The following is an 18,014-nucleotide window of genomic DNA, read 5'->3' on the forward strand; positions in this document are numbered from 1 at the left end:
GATTAGGGGAAGAATGTCAGTAGTAACTTTTTTTTAACCGAGTAGAAGGAGCGTGAGTCAGAGGGAAGGAAACAGAGTCGATGTTTCATTTCAGTGGACCATTTGTGAGAATATGGGAAAGAGATACCCTAAGCCTACAGTGTGGAACAATGTGAAAATGCTGTCCACAGAGCAGAATTAAACTTTTTCATGTTTGTCTTTCCTGAAAGTTAAACAGTAGTTAATTTAGCAAGAAAGTGAAAATTTAAAAAATGCTGTACATCTAAAACAAAAACGGAAAATGCTGAAAATCAGGCCAGTCCCATCATTGGGAAGTCAGGTACAGTAGTAAACTCTTCAACCAGCTGATTTGAATAGGCGTCCACTAAATTGAACTACAAAGGAGAAACAAAACGTTACAATTACATTCTGCATTTCCAGAATGTTCTTTTTTTCTCTCGCGCGTCCGGTATCTGCATGTTTTTGCTTAACACGACAACTCTAATCACGCCTTCCTCCGAGGCTACGCATGCGCGCCTCCGGCCGAGGTTGGACTTCCTGATCCTGACGTCAGGAGCCGGCCCACAAGTCCCCGTATGAGCCGGCAAAAAAAGCAGAAATTTCCAGAAGGTTCCCGGTGTCTTCAGAGCAGCTGTGGGTAAGTGATGGTTGTTGGGGGGATTTAACTCATCTTGCTGAAGCTTCATACCCCGTTCGTCTCTCTCAGAACATCTGTGTGGAAATATCGAAGTTAATGCTTTAGCCGGAGTTTAACCATTTATTTCTTTGTAACTGTAATAACCTCGTACGATCATAACCGTGCTGCTGTCTTTCTCCTCCTCGGATTTTTAAAATTGGTTTACGTGTCAAACATCTGGATTAAAAGTGTGAGCCTCCCTGCCCCGACCCCTTTCTGTTACAGATGGCGGCCCCGCCACATGAGACCACGGGTCTGGCGACATTCTGTCCGTCTCCCCACTCCTGGTTTCCGGTGGCGATCGGCGGCCCGGCCCACGTGACCCCGGTACCCAGCCCACGTGACCCTCCAGCCGCCGTCGCCGGTATCCAGCCCATGCGACCAGGCTGTGGTAGCTGGTCAGCGGCAGGTACTTCCAGCCGGTCATTGTCTCAGAGTCGTATGGGTTCCAGTGGATATCATCCATAAACACTGTGCCCCGTCTGTTAGATTATCTCTAAGGAGATCGCGAATACTTGGATTTAAAACATTCTAGGGTATTGAATTTAATTAGAAAGGGGGGAGGGCTGCTCTAAAGAGGCAAAAACGCAGTGGTCAAATGTGTGCTGCTGCTTAGCAAAATTGCCGATCTGGTCTGTCGAAGCCTGATTTCAGTCGCTCTTGGAATAACAGCTCCCATTTTGCTGATTAGAATTCTGGTCAGGCCTCAGGTACTCCTAGCTTCACGGTAAGTTACAACGTTGTTACGGTTTCTAGGCTGAAAGTACAGAAGTTTAGTGGCATTGTATGTAGGTAGACATATTGGCGTAAAATTGTACCAGAATTAAAGAGCGATTAATTGTTTTATTTTTTTAACAATTTAGTGAAGTTATCTTTGTGAATAGCTGTGTTTTTCGTATTCTTAGTACAGTGGTTTATAAGGAGATTGACAGCTACCAGGTTTTGTGGGAACTTTTAAAAAGAAAAAATACTGCAGATGCTGGGTATCGGAAATAAACAACAGCTTATTCTGGGAATAATTTGAACATTAACCTCTTTTAACCTTGACAGTTGTTGACCAATCTTACTTCAGCGCTTCTGTTGTGAATCAAAATATCAATTAGATTAATACTTAAGATGAGTGTTGTGCAGTCCCTTGGTTAAAGAGCAGTGCAGTAGGATTGACTGGATAGCTATTGAGAGATGGTGCACAGGCGCCAATATCTGGGAAAGCAAGCTGTCCTTTTGGGGATGTGATTGACAAATTGTGCTGGGACTGGTGCATTGGTGAATTAAACTAGCACCACAGATTAGGCTTAACTAGATAGTGGAGAACAATTGTAGTTGAGTTTAGAAGACCATTGATCTCATTGAAATATACAGAATTCTGATTTGATGTATCATTTCCCAATTCAGTAAAGGGAACTAGAGGCATGATAGAGGTGCTGTCCAATGTTGATTAGAAGGGGACAATAGCAGGGATGACAGTCCAGCAGCAATGGCTGGAGTTTCTGGGAATAATTCCGAAGGTGCAGTATTGGTTCATCACAAAGCGGCAGTGTTCTAAAGGGAGGATGAGACAACAATGGCTGACAATGGAAATCAAAGACAGCACAGAAGCAAAAAGAGAAGGCATATAATATAGCAAAAAATTAGTTGAAAGTTAGAGGATTGGGAAGCGTTTTTTAAACACTGAAGGCATCTCTTATCACAATAAGAAAAGATGAAATGTGAAGGTAAGTTTGCCAAAAACATCAAAGAGGATACCGACAGTATTTTCAGATATTAAGAGTCGGGAATGGACATTGGACTACTGGAGACATAGTAATGGGGAACAAGAAAGTGGGAGACAAACTGAATACATATTTTGTGCCAGTCTTCACTGGAAGACATCAGCAACATCCCAAAGCTTTGAAAGTGTCAGGGGGCAGAAGTGAGTATATTTGCTATTACTGTACTAAGGTGAAAGGGCTTGGGAACCTACACCCCAGGGTTCTTAAAAGAAGTTGCTGAAGGGACTGGGAAAGGCTTAGATAGAGGGGATGTGAGGAGGACATTGAAATAGTGGGAGAGTCTAGGTACACAGAGAAGCCTCACAATAGAAGGATGTCTCTTCAGAACAAAAATGAGTAATTTCTTTAGCCTGAGGGTGGTGAATCTGGAATTTATTGTCATGGGCTGCTGTGGAATCCAAGTCATTGGACATAGTTTTTAAAATAAAGGTTGATAGGCTTTGATTAGTGAGGCTGTCAAAGGTTGCTGGGAAAAGGCAGGAGAATTGGATTGAGAGAAAGTAAATCAGCCGTGGTTGGTGGAATTGACTTGGTCTGAACAGCCTAATTCTGTGGTCTTATCAGGAGGAAAGTGGTGCTGAGGTAGTGATTCATGTTCATCAGTATTGTGTAGAGAATGCTGAAAGGAGCTGTTGGTGAGAAGTGGTTGTTGTGTATTGCAGTGTGACAATAATGTTTGTTTTTCGACTAAATTTAATGCACTACTTGGGCAATGGTACTCCAGTGTCCTCTTCTGGGTGAGGTGCTAAGTAAAGGTGATGTAAGAAAATTTAATCAATGTGAAACATTTTGAGGTAATGTTTTAATAGGAAAATCCTCCTTTACCAGTAACTGATTTGTAGTTGAAATACAGAAAGTAGATGTAATACTGAAACTTTTTATTGGCATTGTATTTTAATAAATGATTCTGAAACAATGTCATAGGAACTTCCCACGTTGGTTATTGGTTATGAGGCATCTTTACTTCTAAATGATTAGCAATGCACAGAATTAATGAAAAGTTAAACAAAGGTCATTTGGCCCATTATATGTACTTCCCCCCCTCCCCCGCCATATATGCATCCTGGCTATTTCTAGGTTGTTACAGATTGCAAATTCCAATGACCTTAATACAGTGGATTCTGGTTAATTGGGACAGCTGCTTATTTGAGCAACTCTTAAAGAACAAAGGCTAATCAAGAAAATAGCCATAGTTCCTTTTGTTCAATTGGGACACTGTGCTGCTTAATTGGGACAGGAGACTTGTCTGTCTGTTAAATACTACACTGTATAGAACTGTTTCAAACATTCAGGCTTGGAGATGCCAGAAATGACTGAGTGAAAGCAAAATGATTTTGCTACTTCAGCAAGTTAAGAATTATGAATAATTTGAAGGTAGTGACAAATCATCTTGAATTTTACAATGAAAACAAAGATATGGAAGATTCAATTGTCCTGAGCACTGTATGAAGGTAGTCCATTATCTGCACTGCATTGTTAACAGTCAGTTAAAAGAACATGGCAGTCTACATTGGTTGAATTCCTTTATTAGGAACTTAGCTTTATAGGACTATAGTTGTAATGGTAGTGTTTGTATTTGTTCTATATTTCATTTAAATAAGTTTAACTCGTTTGTAGTTTGTCTTTTTATATCTATAACAATTTCCATGAAACTTCAGCTAATTGGGACAGCTGCTTAATTGGGCCAAAATGCACTGGTCCAAGTTAACCAGAATCACTGGTTAATTCCATATAACTTTGCAAGTACAAACTTGGTCTTTAGGGTGTCAGTTGAGCTTGAATATACTTGGCTGTATATTGAAGGAGATCAAGGGACTCATTTGTGGTGGACTTCAATACTGCATTGTTGTGTATCTTTGTAAGGTTTAATTACATTTCTTTGTACATTACAGTGAAAGATGGTGAAGGAAACTGCATTCTATGATGTTTTGGGGGTTAAGCCCAACGCAAGTTCAGATGAACTCAAGAAAGCGTACAGAAAACTAGCTTTGAAATACCATCCTGATAAGAATCCAAATGAAGGTGAAAAGGTAAGTGTATTTTCACTTAAGGTTAACCAGTGAATCTTCAGTGAAAAGAAATTCCTTCTCATTTGTAGCTATATTAAACAGTCCTTTTCCTGAGCCTTTTATTGCATCCTCCCCAACCCTGTCTTATTCTCTGCTACATTGGTTCTGTTTGTTGCACTTTTAAAAAATGCTTTAATTAAATTTTCAAATAGGATACACAAGATAGAAAAGAATAGTGAACAATATCAACCCTTCTCCCTCTCTCTTCCCCCCCCCCCCCCAACATGTCCCTATATTTAAAAAAAAAAAGAGAGAAAAAGAAAGGAAGACTACCTGGATATCGGAAGATCCCCACATGCTCCATGGAATTCAAAAAAAACTTTGATATATATTTCTTTCTTTCCCCAGATAACCAATAACTTTATCTTCGGAGCACCTATATATTTAATCCTATCTTTTGTAAATAAGGGCGCCAAATTTTCAGAAATATATCATATTTATTTCTTAAATTATAAGTAATTTTTTCAAGTGGAATACAGCTAAGAAAATTTCATTCTTCCAACCATCCATACTTGAGCATGAATCTGATTTTCAAGTAACTGCAATAGCCTTTTTGACTACTGCCAATGCAATTTTTATGAATTCTTTCTGATATTTGTTCAATTTGGGTTTCAGTTTTATCCCTTCTAATATCACCTAGTAAAAATAATATTGCGTTATGTGGAAGTTGTGTTCCAATAATTTGTTCCAATAAAACTCTTTAAATTTGTCAAAAAGGTTGAATTTTAAAACAAGACCAAGTAGAATGTAAAAAAAAAAGTACCAGTTTCTTGATTACATCGAAAACATTAATCAGATAAATTTGGGTTTAATCTGTTTATTTTTTGTGGTGTAATATATATTGATGTAAAAAATTGTATTGTACTAATCTATAAGTCAGACATTTGTTGTATTTGTCATACTGTCAAGGCATAGTCTTGACCAATTTGTTTCATCATTTTTAATATTCAAATCAGTTTCCCATTTTTGTTTTGACTTATGAATTCCTTGTTTAATTGGCTGTTTTTGAATCAAATTATACATACAAGTAGTAAATTTTTTAATTTTTCCTTTTTGAATTAAAGTTTCTATTTCATTAGGTTTCTGCATTAACATTGTTTGACCCAGTTTATCTCTTAAATAAGCCCTTAATTGGAAATAAAAGAAAAGTATTATTTGATATTTTATATTTATTCTATAATTGATCAAATGACATTAATATACCTCCTTCAAAACAGTCTCCTATATCTAATCCCTTTTTGAAACCAGCTATATAAGAGTTGGTTATCCATTGTAAAAGGAATGACTATTCTGAATTAAAGGTCTCTTTGCTAATAAAGATTTCTTTATCTCATCATCAATGTTTATCTTATTCCATAGATCAATCAAATATTTTAATATAAGGGATTCTTTCTTTTCCCGTATCCATTTAGATTCCCATTTATATATAAAATCTTCTGGTATATTTTCTCCTATTTTATCTAATTCTATTCTAATCCATGCCGGTTTATCTTCATCGAATAAAGATGCAATACATCTAAGTTGATTTGCTTTGTAATAATTCTTAAAGTTTGGTAATTGTAACCCTCCTAGGTCAAATTTCCATGTCAATTTTTCCAACGATATTCTTGACATCTTACCTTTCCAGAGGAACTTCCTCACGCATTTATTTAGTTCTTGAAAAAACTTCTGCGGTAATTGTATTGGTAGTGTTTGGAATAAATATTGTAATCTAGGGAATATATTCATTTTTACAACATTGACTCTACCTACTAATGTTATTGGTAACATCATCCATTTATCAAGATCATCTTGAATTTTTTTCAATAATGTCAAATAATTTATATAAATTCTTTATATCATTGTCAACTCTTATACCTAAATACTTTATACCATTTATCGGCCATCTAAATTGAGTTACTAATCAACATTGATTATAATCTCAGATTCAGATTCAGTTTATTGTCATTTAGAAACCACAAATGCAATGCAGTTTAAAAATGGGACAACGTTCCCCCAGAATGATATCACAAACATATGACAAAACAGACTACACCAGAAAATCCACATAACGTTTGGCAATCCCCAGTCCGGAGAGGCTGCTGCGTATTAATATCGCGCTACCATCTTAGCGCGTTCCCCGGAAGGGAGCGAGCTCCAAATCCACCAGACAAAAACAAGACCAGAAACTAAAGCTACAAGACCTGTACAAAATCACATAGTTACAACAGTGCAAGCAATAGCATAATTGATTAAAAAAACAGACCATGGGCACAGTAAAAATAGTCCAAAGATGTTAAAGGACTATAAGTTCAAAAGAAATCACCACACAGTTTCCACAAGTCCCCAGGGTCCCGACAGACTCGCCATCCCACGCCGGCGGCAGAAGGGAATACCCCCACTATGGACTTCCACGGCGCTGCCCGATTCAACCTCGCGGATACAACGCACAACGAAAGCTACGTCGAACCCAGCCTCGCAGACGCAGAACACACCGAAAGCGACCTCACCGCAGTGGACTCCGAGTCCATCCATCGAACCTCCGAGCCGACGACCATCCCCTCCGGCACAGCTTCTCCGAGCACCATCCTCTGCCGAGTGTATTAAGACAGCCCCGCCAATGGCCATTGGCAACGCGACCCCGAGGACTGGGGGCCTGTTCTTCCCAGCAGAGACCCGGACCTCGCAGCAGCAGTGGCAACGAAGGTCTTCCTGGAATTTCCGGATGTTCCTCCGTGCTCCCACGTCCGTTTTCAATTGATTATGATTGCGCATGGCACCCCACTTCACAAATAACAGATAATCAGTTCTGGAGTGGCCGCTGCAAGCTGCGTCGTGCCACCATCTTGGATCTCCTTTAGTAAGGGGTAAAATTTCACTTTTATCCCAATTTATTTTATACCCTGATATTTTCCCTTATTCTTCAAATCTAGAAGATAATTTACGCAACGAGTACAATGGGTTTGTTAGATAAATCGGATCTTCAGCAAATATGTTAATCTTGTATTCCTCCTGATTAACTCTGAAACCTATAATATCTGAGTCAGTTCTAATTAATTCAGCTAATGGTTCTATCGCCAATACAAACAAAGCAGGTGATAATGGACAACCTCGTCTAGTTGACCTTGTTAACCGAAATGATGTTGAAATTTGGCCATTTTTAGCTACTTTAGCTTTGGGATTAGTATTTAAGGTTTTAATCCAATTTATAAAAGATACTCCTAATCCATATTTTTCCAATACCTTAAATAAAAAATCCCATTCCAATCTATCAAATGCTTTCTGTGCATCCAAAGCAACTGCTACACTCATTTCCTCCCTCTTTTGTGCCAGATGAATTATGTTGAGTAACTGAGTTACATTATCTGCTGATTGTCTGTTTTTAATAAATCCAGTTTGATCCTTGTGTATTAATTTTGGTAAGTATTTAGATAATCTATTAGATCAAATCTTTGCTATTTATTTATAGTCCGTGTTCAACAAAGAAATAGGCCTATATGATGCTGGCTTTAAAAGATCTTTTTTTGGCAATACTATTAAAATCGCTGTCAAAAAAGATTCTGGAAGTTTTTGTGTTCTTTCCGCCTGATGTATTAACTCCGTATGAGGAGAAATTAATAAATCTTTAAACTTTTTATAAAATTCAGGCGGAAAACCATCTTCTGGAGATTCATTACTCTGAAGTGACCCTAAAGCTTCTTCGACCTCTTTTAATGTAGATAGATAGATAGATACTTTATTCATCCCCATGGGGAAATTCAACTTTTTTTCCACTGTCCCATACACTTGTTGTAGCAAAACTAATTACATACAATACTTAACTCAGTAAAAAATATGATATGCATCTAAATCACTATCTCAAAAAGCATTAATAATAGCTTTTAAAAAGTTCTTAAGTCCTGGCGGTTGAATTGTAAAGCCTAATGGCATTGGGGAGTATTGACCTCTTCATCCTGTCTGAGGAGCATTGCATCGATAGTAACCTGTCGCTGAAACTGCTTCTCTGTCTCTGGATGGTGCTATGTAGAGGATGTTCAGAGTTTTCCATAATTGACCGTAGCCTACTCAGCGCCCTTCACTCAGCTGCCGATGTTAGACTCTCCAGTACTTTGCCCACGACAGAGCCCGCCTTCCTTACCAGCTTATTAAGACGTGAGGCGTCCCTCTTCTTAATGCTTCCTCCCCAACACGCCACCACAAAGAAGAGGGCGCTCTCCACAACTGACCTATAGAACATCTTCAGCATCTCACTACAGACATTGAATGACGCCAACCTTCTTAGGAAGTACAGTCGACTCTGTGCCTTCCTGCACAAGGCATCTGTGTTGGCAGTCCAGTCTAGCTTCTCGTCTAACTGTACTCCCAGATACTTGTAGGTCTTAACCTGCTCCACACATTCTCCATTAATGATCACTGGCTCCATATGAGGCCTAGATCTCCTAAAGTCCACCACCATCTCCTTGGTCTTGGTGATATTGAGACGCAGGTAGTTTGAGTTACACCATATCACAAAGTCCTGTATCAGTTTCCTATACTCCTCCTCCTGTCCATTCCTGACACACCCCACTATGGCCGTGTCATCAGCGAACTTCTGCACATGGCAGGACTCCGAGTTATATTGGAAGTCTGATGTGTACAGGGTGAACAGGACCGGAGAGAGTACGGTTCCCTGCGGTGCTCCTGTGCTGCTGACCACCGTGTCAGACCTACAGTCTCCCAACCGCACATACTGAGGTCTATCTGTCAAGTAGTCCACTATCCAATCCACCATGTGAGAGTCTACTCCCATCTCCGTTAGTTTGTGCCTTAAGATCTTGGGCTGGATGGTGTTAAAGGCACTAGAGAAGTCAAGGAATGTAATCCTCACAGCACAACTGACCCCATCTAGGTGAGAGAGTGATTTGTGCAGCAAATACGTGATAGCATCCTCCACTCCCACCCTCTCCTTATACGCAAACTGAAGAGGATCCTGGGCGTGCCTGGTTTGTGGCCTCAGATTCTGTATTATCAGCCGCTCCATGGTCTTCATCACGTGCGACGTCAAGGCCACAGGTCTGAAGTCATTCAACTCCTTTGGTTGTGGTTTCTTCGGTACCGGGACAATACAGGATGTTTTCCGCTGTCTGGGTACTCTTCTCTGCTCCAGGCTCATGTTGAAGATGCGCTGTAGTGGTTCTCCCAGCTCATTCGCACAGGCATATCTAATCTCTTCTGTTCTTCTGAATTCAATTTTGGGAGAGTTATTTGTGATAGAAACCTTTCTATCTCAACAATATCATTTTGTCATTCTGATTGATATAATTTAGAATAAAAACTTTTAAAAGTTTCATTAATTTCTAAAGGTCTATAAGTAATTTTATTTACACTTGTTCTAATTGCATTTATCGTTTTGGAAGCCTGATCTGTTTTTAACTGCCAAGCAAGAATCTTGTGTGATCTTTCACCTAGTTCGTAATATCTCGGTTTAATTCTCATAATTGCTTTTTCTGTTCGGTTTGTCTGAAGTGTATTATATTGTAGCTTCTTATTAACAGGTTGTCTTTGTTTTTCTTCTGTCATATATCTTTGAGATTCTTTTTCTAATTTTGTAATCTCTTTTTCCAATTGATCTATTTCTACCATATATTCCTTCTTAATTTTAGAACTATAACTTAATATCTGGCCCCTCAAATATGCCTTCATCGCTTCCCATAATACAAATTTATCATCAACTGAATGTGAATTTGTATCTTAAAAAAAAACTGAATGTTTTTTCATAAAATCACAAAAATCTTGACGTTTTAATAATATTGAATTAAATCTCCATCTGTAAATCAGTTCCTCCTTATCCATCATTGTCATTATCAAGGGGGAATGATCTGACAATATTCTTGCTTTATATTCCATATTTTTCACTCTGTCTTGAATATTTGTTGATAATAGGAAAAAATCTATCCTTGAATAAGTTTTATGTCTATTTGAATAAAATGAATAATCTATTTCTCTTGGGTTAATTTTTCTCCATATATCAATCAAATTTAAATCTTTCATCAATGATAAAGTTAATTTTACTACTATTGATTTTGTAACAACCTTTGTTGACCTGTCTAAAACTGGGTCTAGACAAAAATTAAAGTCTCCACCTATTAGTATTTTATCATGTGCGTCAGCCAAGTTCAAAAAGGCTTCTTGTATAAATTTTACATCATTTTCATTTGGTACATAAATATTCATAAGAGTCCATAATTCTCAAAAGATTAGACAATGTATAATCACATATCTCCCTGCAGAATCAATTAATACATTTTGTATTTTAATTGGTAAAGTTTTGTTAACCAAATTGCAACTCCCCTCGCCTTTGAATTAAATGAAGCTGCAATAACATTTCCAACCCAATCTCTCTTTAATTTCTGATGTTCTATCTCTGTTAAATTTTTTTCTTGTAAAAAAAAGCTATATCTATTTTCATTTTCTTAATGCATGTTAAAATTCTCTTCATCGGTCCATTAAGCCCATTAACAGTAAAACTTAAAAAGTTCAGTAAATTAGTCATTATTTTTAACAAGGTTACTCCAATCTATAACAATACATAATATTTCAACTCTCGTAGTATCTTGGGGAATCTTTTTAAAATTCTCCATGTTGCTATGTGTCACCCCCTGATCATCCAGGCAAAGAAAGAAAGATAAAAGAAAAATAGATTATAAAGAAAAAGATGACAAAATACCCCCCTACTAATGTTGTGAATGAAAAAAAAACCACAACATTACCCCCCTCCATTGTATGGGTCATGGCAATTGCCATGATTACACACGTGAATCCCGTAGTGATGGATCAGAAGTTCCCCCAGCTCCCCCGTAACGAACAGAAAAGATATGTAAGAGAAGAGAAAATAATACCACTACTCCCGATTAATATTCCTCAAATTTTTACCTTTCTCCCCCTCTATCACATATTTAAGAGTATATTTATATATTCTTCTGTCCTTCAATATCCATCAATTCCATTCACTATCTCAGTCTTCATCTTTAATCCGTTTTGCTTCTATAGATTCTTAGCTGTATCTAGCGAATATTTGGGAGTTCTTGTGCGAACTCCTCTGCTTTCCGATAATCAGTAAAAAAAAAAAATTTAAAAAAAAAATCTTTTTTCGTCATCCAAAAAAATTATCAGTGTTGCCGGGTGGCGCAGTGTAAATTTATAACCCTTTTTCCATAAGACTTTTTTCACTAGGTTAAATTCCTTCTTTCTCTTCAAAAGGTCATAACTTATATCAGGATAGAAAAGAACTGTTTTCCCTTCTATCTTCAATGGCCCATTTCTCTTTCTGGCACATTGGGCAGCCGCCTTCAGGATCCTTTCTTTATCTTGGTATCTTAAGAATTTTATCAAGATTGGTTGCGACTTCCGGTAAGATGGTGATTGTTTAGTCGCTTCAAACTTTTGCTCCGTTACATTTCTTACCTTTACACTATGTGTCTCCCTTTTTAAACCTTAGTTTGTTATTCTATCTGTTTTTTTTTATCTGCCTGTGATTACGTCTATCTTACAATGGCTACAAAAAATTATAAATCCGGGAAAAAAGAAACTCCCACGTCTTTGTCTGCCGAGATTCTCTCTATCCTGGAACAGAATCGACAAGACATTTTAACTGATATCAAGACTGAATTTAGAGCCTCTATCAGTCAGCTGGAGTCAAAATTGGATCAGATTAATGCCAGAGTGGATGATCAAGCCGAACATTTATATGGCATCGACCTAACCTCTGAAGATTTAAAACGCCACGTTCAGCATTTGGAAACTCTCTGTTCCAACTTAACGAGCAAAACAGCAAACTTATTTCCATAATGGCGGATCTCAAATCAGAACAGGCGCTGCAATCTGCGAATTCTCGGTTTACCAGAGGCCACTGAAACGGGTTCCCCCGTTGAATTTTTCTCTTTTCTCTGAGATTTTCCGGAAAGAATTTCTCCCGACTCCACCTGAGCTAGAAAGAGCTCACAGAATTTATGTCCCTTGAGCTGTTTTGGGTTCTAGAGCACGACCAGTTATCCTGTGTTTCCATCGTTAACAGGTGAAAAACCGTTTGATTATGGAAGTACGCTGACTTTCCGAAATAATACCATTCGTATCGTGGAAGACTATGCTCCCCAGGTTCTGAAGATGCGTGCCGAGTTCAAAGGCGTTATGAAAGAGCTCTTTAATCGTGGATTCAAACCTTCCCTTTGCAATCCTGCCGATCTTCGAATTACGCTTACTACTGGAGAATATAAGTGGTTTAAGTCAGTTAGAGAGGCTGAGATGTTTGTTGGAAATCTTCCAGCCATCTTGACTTCTTTGGACCCGGTTTGACTTTCTAAAATGGCTGATGAGTATTTTTTGAATTAAAGTCTTTTTTGCGAGCTCAGACTCTTATTTGAATAATTTGGTCCTTAACTACTGAGAACCTAAGGGTTTTAGTTGGTCTCTCCTTGGACTTGGTGTGATTTTCTTAAATAGATGATTTAAATTAATGTTTTCCTGTGGACTTGGATTTCATTTGTGTAATTTAGTTTACTTTTGAATAACTACCGGTAACTATAGAGAACTAGAACTGGTCTTAATTTATTTGGGAGGCTTAGAGTTTTTTTTAAATTGAAGGTCTCCCTGTCAATTTACTGTATAAGACCTGCCTTTTTTTAAAACGGCTGATATGTACTCTTTAAATATAGAATTTTCCCCCCTTTTACCTTTTTTCAATTTTTCATAGTTTCTCGCGGGTAGGTTAGTTCTTGATTGTTATTTTGTATTAAGTTTTATATTCTTTCTGATGAAGTTGTTCCTATTTGTAATTTTGATTTGTAGTGCATAAATTAGTTGGTATCTGCTATATTATTTACACGGAGCTTATGTTAATGTTACAGAACTGGAAGTTGGTTTTTGGGGTGTCCTATTTTCTGTAGAGCTCGCTGCTTTTTTGGGTAGCCATCTAGTTTTGGGTTGTGAGGGTGGGGTGGATTCTCCAGTACCAACACTATTGGTTTTTTTTGTTTTTCCTTGTTATCCAGGACATGTCTATGTCCTGATTTTATTGATTTATGTTTTATTGATTTATGTTTAAACTGTTATTGCAATGTTTGATCTTATATATGCCTACTGCCTTTTACGTCTTAACAATTGATAATGGTTAGTCCATTGAAATTTGTGAGCTGGAATGTAAAGGGATTGAATCATCCTGTTAAAAGAAGAAAGGTCTTCTCCCATATTAAGCAACTTAAAGCTGACATTGCTTTCCTCCAAGAAACTCATATTTGTAGTTTCGATAATTCTCGGCTTATGTCAAAGTGGGTGGGTCAACATTTTCATTCATCCTTCCCGGCCAAAGCTGGGGGGGGGGTGGGGGGGGGGGTTTCCATTCTTATCAACTCAAATGTTCCTTTTGAACTCCATAGTAAGATATCTGACACAAATGGCCGTTTTATTATTGTTTCTGGGAAATTATATAATACTAAGGTAGTACTAGCTAACCTGTATGCTCCCAATTCTGACGATGTTACTTTTTTTGAACGCTTTTTTTCCTCATTACCAGATCTGAACCTATATATGGCGACTTTAACTGCTGGTTAGACCCAACTTTGGATCAATCGTCCCCTGTTACTAGATTACCTACTAAATCTGCATTAGCTATTCTCTCTTTTCTTTCTAACTATGGTATCTCTGATATATGGTGTTTCCTTCATCCTGCTGAGAGAGATTATTCCTTTTTTACACATGTTCATTCTTGTGACTATCAGAGTATACTGATCTCTGATCATGCCCCAGTCACTTTGTCTCTAAATTTTCCTGGTCTCCCTCAAAGGAATAAGCATTGGCGCTTTAACCCGACTTTATTATCGGATGATGATTTTGTAAAATTTATTAAGGACCAGATAACTTTTTTCCTAAACACTAATACGTCATCTGAAATTTCATCCCAGATTGTCTGGGATGCTATGAAAGCATATTTGAGGGGTCAAATAATTTCATATACAGCGAATCTTAATAGAAAGTCCCGTTCAGAGCGATTTGACCTGATTAATCAGATTAAAGAATTGGATCAATTATATGCTCAGACTAAAAACCCCGAATTATATAAGAAGCGTGTAGAACTCCAAACTAAATTTGACCTTCTCTGTACTCAACTAGTTGAACGTCAACTTCTTGAAAGTAAGAGTCGCTTTTATATTCATGGTGACAAATCTGGCAAGTTTCTAGTTAATCAGTTGAGACGTTCTAAAGCTAAACAACATATTACAAAGATACAGAAGGAGAACGGGGATATTGCATTAAATCACTTAAATTAATGACTTATTTAAGAATTTTTATTCTCTGCTTTATTCCTCCGAATCCCTGAATGAGTATATTTCTGTTGACCTTTTTTAAATAGCTTGAATATCCCTTCGATTTCATCTGATTCTAAAGCAAAACTTAATGAGCCTATATCATTAGAAGAAGTATCTTTTGCAATCTCTGCACTGTCGTCAGGCAAATCTGGTCCTGATGGGTTCCCCATAGAATTTTATAAATCATTCTCTTCACTTCTTTCACCTCAGTTACTCTCAGTACTATCTGATTTGTTTAATTATGGTAAATTGCCACCCTCATTTAATGAGGCATGTATTATTCTTTTACTTAAAAAGGGCAAAGATCCAACAGAGTGCTCCTCTTACAGGCCGATTTTTCTTTGCTTAATTTTGATAAAATTTTGGCCAAAGTTTTGGCTCATAGATTAGAAACTGTTATACCCTCTATTATTTCTGATGATCAAACTGGTTTTATTAAAAATCGTCTTCCCTTTTTTAACATACGGTGTTTATTTAATATTTTATACTCGCCTTCAACTGGGACTCCTGAATGCGTTATCTCTCTCGATGCGGAGAAAGCGTTTGATCATATAGAGTGGAACCTCTTTGTGGTTTTAGAAAAATTTGACCTCGGTCAAAGTTTTATCTCTTGAATCAAATTACTATATCTATGCCCTACCGCCTCTGTTTTGACTAATTCTCAGCAATCCCAGTTGTTTAACCTTAAACGTGGCACCCGTCAAGGATGCCCCTTAAGTCCCTTTCTTTTTGATTTGGCTGTAGAGCCTCTGGCGATTGCATTTCGAAGTTGTCCTGAATTGACGGGGATCTGGAGGGGGTTGCTGAGCATAAAGTTTCTCTTTATGCTGATGACCTATTACTTTTTCTTTCAAATCCGTCCACATCCTTACCTCCAATGTTTTCACTTCTTGATCAATTTAGCCAGTTCTCTGGCTATAAACTTAAGTTACATAAGAGTGAACTTTTTCCAATTACCAAGAAGCACAAGTATTAGTATTTCGTGACCTCCCCGTTAAAGTAGTTGATAATCAATTTACCTATCTTGGTATTACAGTTACAAGGAATTTTAAGGATATTTTTTGTGAAAATTTTGCCGATCTTTTGTACTCTACAAAACAGAGTTGTCACAATGGTCACCTTTATCTATGTCCTTGGTAGGTCGTGTTAATGTTATTAAAATGTATGTTCTCCCTAAATTTTTATACTTATTTCAATCTATTCCAATTTTTATTTCTAAAACCTTTTTTGATTCCTTAGACTATTATTTTGTCCTATCTGTGGAAGGGTAAGCGTTCCAGAATTAACAAAACTTACCTTCAAAAATCTAAAAAAGAGGGCGGCATGGCCTTACCTAATTTTCGTCTATACTACTGGGCAGCTAACATTTGTTGTCTTATCTTCTGATCTTTTTTCCATAGCCAGCCTGACCGCCCTAAATGGGTAGCGATGGAGCTGAATTCCACTAAGGATCTATCTATCTCTGCACTTCTTGGATCTGTACTCCCTAGTAGTTTGCATAGACTAATTGTTAATCCTCTTGTTAGACATACTCTGCGAATATGGGCCCAGTTTAGGAAATTTTATGGTTTCAATGGTTTTTCCCTTTCTAGTCCTATTTTACATAATCATCTTTTTATACCTTCTATGCATGATTCAACATTTTATGATTGGTATAGAAAGGGCATTAGGTATTTTGAAGATCTTTTCATTGATAATCACTTTGCATCTTTTCAACAGTTCTCTGCTAAGTTTAATCTACCTAATGCCCATTTCTTTAGATATCTCCAAATTAGACACTTCATTAATCCTTTATTACCCAACTTCCCTGAGATGCCCGAGAAAAATGCTACGGACTTGTTTCTTTCTATTAATCCATTGTGTAAAGGTTTAATATCTTTTATTCCTGATAAATTAGTATCTTTATGGCACGCCCCTTTGGATAAAATCAGAATGGCTTGGGAGCATGACTTAAATATCCCTTTATCTGATGAGATTTGGGACTCAATTCTCAAGTCGGTTAACTCAACTTCTCTTTGTGCTCGCCACTGTCTTTTACAGTTTAAGATTGTTCATAGGGCTCATATGTCCAAATCTAAATTATCTCGATTTTATCCTAATATTAGTCCTCTTTGTGATAAATGCAAAAATGGCAAGGCTTCTCTCATTCATATGTACTGGACCTGTCCTAGTCTAGAGAAATTTTGGAGGGATGTTTTCTTAACTTTATCCTGTATTCTGAATCGCCACTTAGAACCTAATCCTTTTTAGTTTCTTGGCTGAGACAGATATACGTTTGAGTTTGACTAAACGTTGAATATTATCTTTTGCTTCTCTCCTGGCTAGACGTCTAATTCTTCTTAGATGGAGAGATGTTGCCCCACCCATGCATGCTCAATGGCTTAATGATATTATGTCCTATTTAGATCTTGAAAAAATTCATTACTCAATTCTTAATTCGGACATAAAGTTTCATAAGGTCTGGGGACCTTTTATTGAGTATTTTCATAACTTTCCTTTTGACTAAGTTTTTCAGTCCTTTGCTTTCAGCTTTTTTTTGGTAGTAGGCATTATTATCTTCTGTTTTTAATTGTATTTACAGTTTTGGGGGTTTGAATGTTCTGATTTATATTTCCTACATTTTGCTCTGATTGGTCTGGAGTTTTTCTTGTGGGGGTGGGGGTGGATACTAACTTTACACGACTTCAATTTAGATCCTTTTTCAATTATATTCTGTATTATATTACCATTGTATATTTATCTTGCACTGTATTAATTTCCTATTTAGTTCTTGGGTTTTTTGTAGTGTTGTAGAAAATGCATTAAAAAAAATCAATTAAAAAAAAATGATTGGTTGCGGGTTTTGGTCGGGCTCTATGAGCCCTTTCGATTTCAATTAACTGATTTCCCTCTTCCATTTCCAAATTTTCCGGGATCCATTTTTGAAATTTTTTTATTGAATTCTCTGTACCTTCTTTAAGACCAACAATCTTAATATTATTCACTTTCACTTTCAATCGTAGCTGGGAATTGTAGTTTAATTTGCTCCTGTTTGCGCATGCCCATTTCTTGAATGTGCAGTTCCTGTTGCTCCTTTTTAGAAACTGTTGATATTGCCACAGTTTCCTGCTCTGCATCGCTGGATGCGAAATGCACCTTGCCAAGAAGAGGTCCAACCTGAGCTTGAGGCTCCGTCATA

General features: G+C 37.3%; 1 protein-coding gene across 2 annotated transcripts in view; it reads left to right on the forward strand.

Moving 5' to 3' along the window:
• The first annotated feature begins 518 nt into the window (after positions 1-518).
• Positions 519-18,014, forward strand: part of LOC140729129 (dnaJ homolog subfamily A member 1-like) — a 44,032-nt gene continuing 26,536 nt past the window's right edge. Inside the window, exons 1-2 of one of the 2 annotated variants that reach the window (XM_073048565.1) lie at positions 519-637; positions 4,341-4,478. In XM_073048565.1, the coding sequence (XP_072904666.1) occupies positions 4,347-4,478 (132 nt within the window). In that variant the 5' untranslated portion in view covers positions 519-637; positions 4,341-4,346. Of the gene's footprint in view, positions 638-1,126; positions 1,404-4,340; positions 4,479-18,014 lie in introns of those variants that run through there. The other variant, XM_073048566.1, reaches the window with a different exon arrangement.

Source organism: Hemitrygon akajei, chromosome 6 (assembly GCF_048418815.1).
Source record: "Hemitrygon akajei chromosome 6, sHemAka1.3, whole genome shotgun sequence".
Classification (NCBI taxonomy): Eukaryota; Metazoa; Chordata; class Chondrichthyes; order Myliobatiformes; family Dasyatidae; genus Hemitrygon; species Hemitrygon akajei.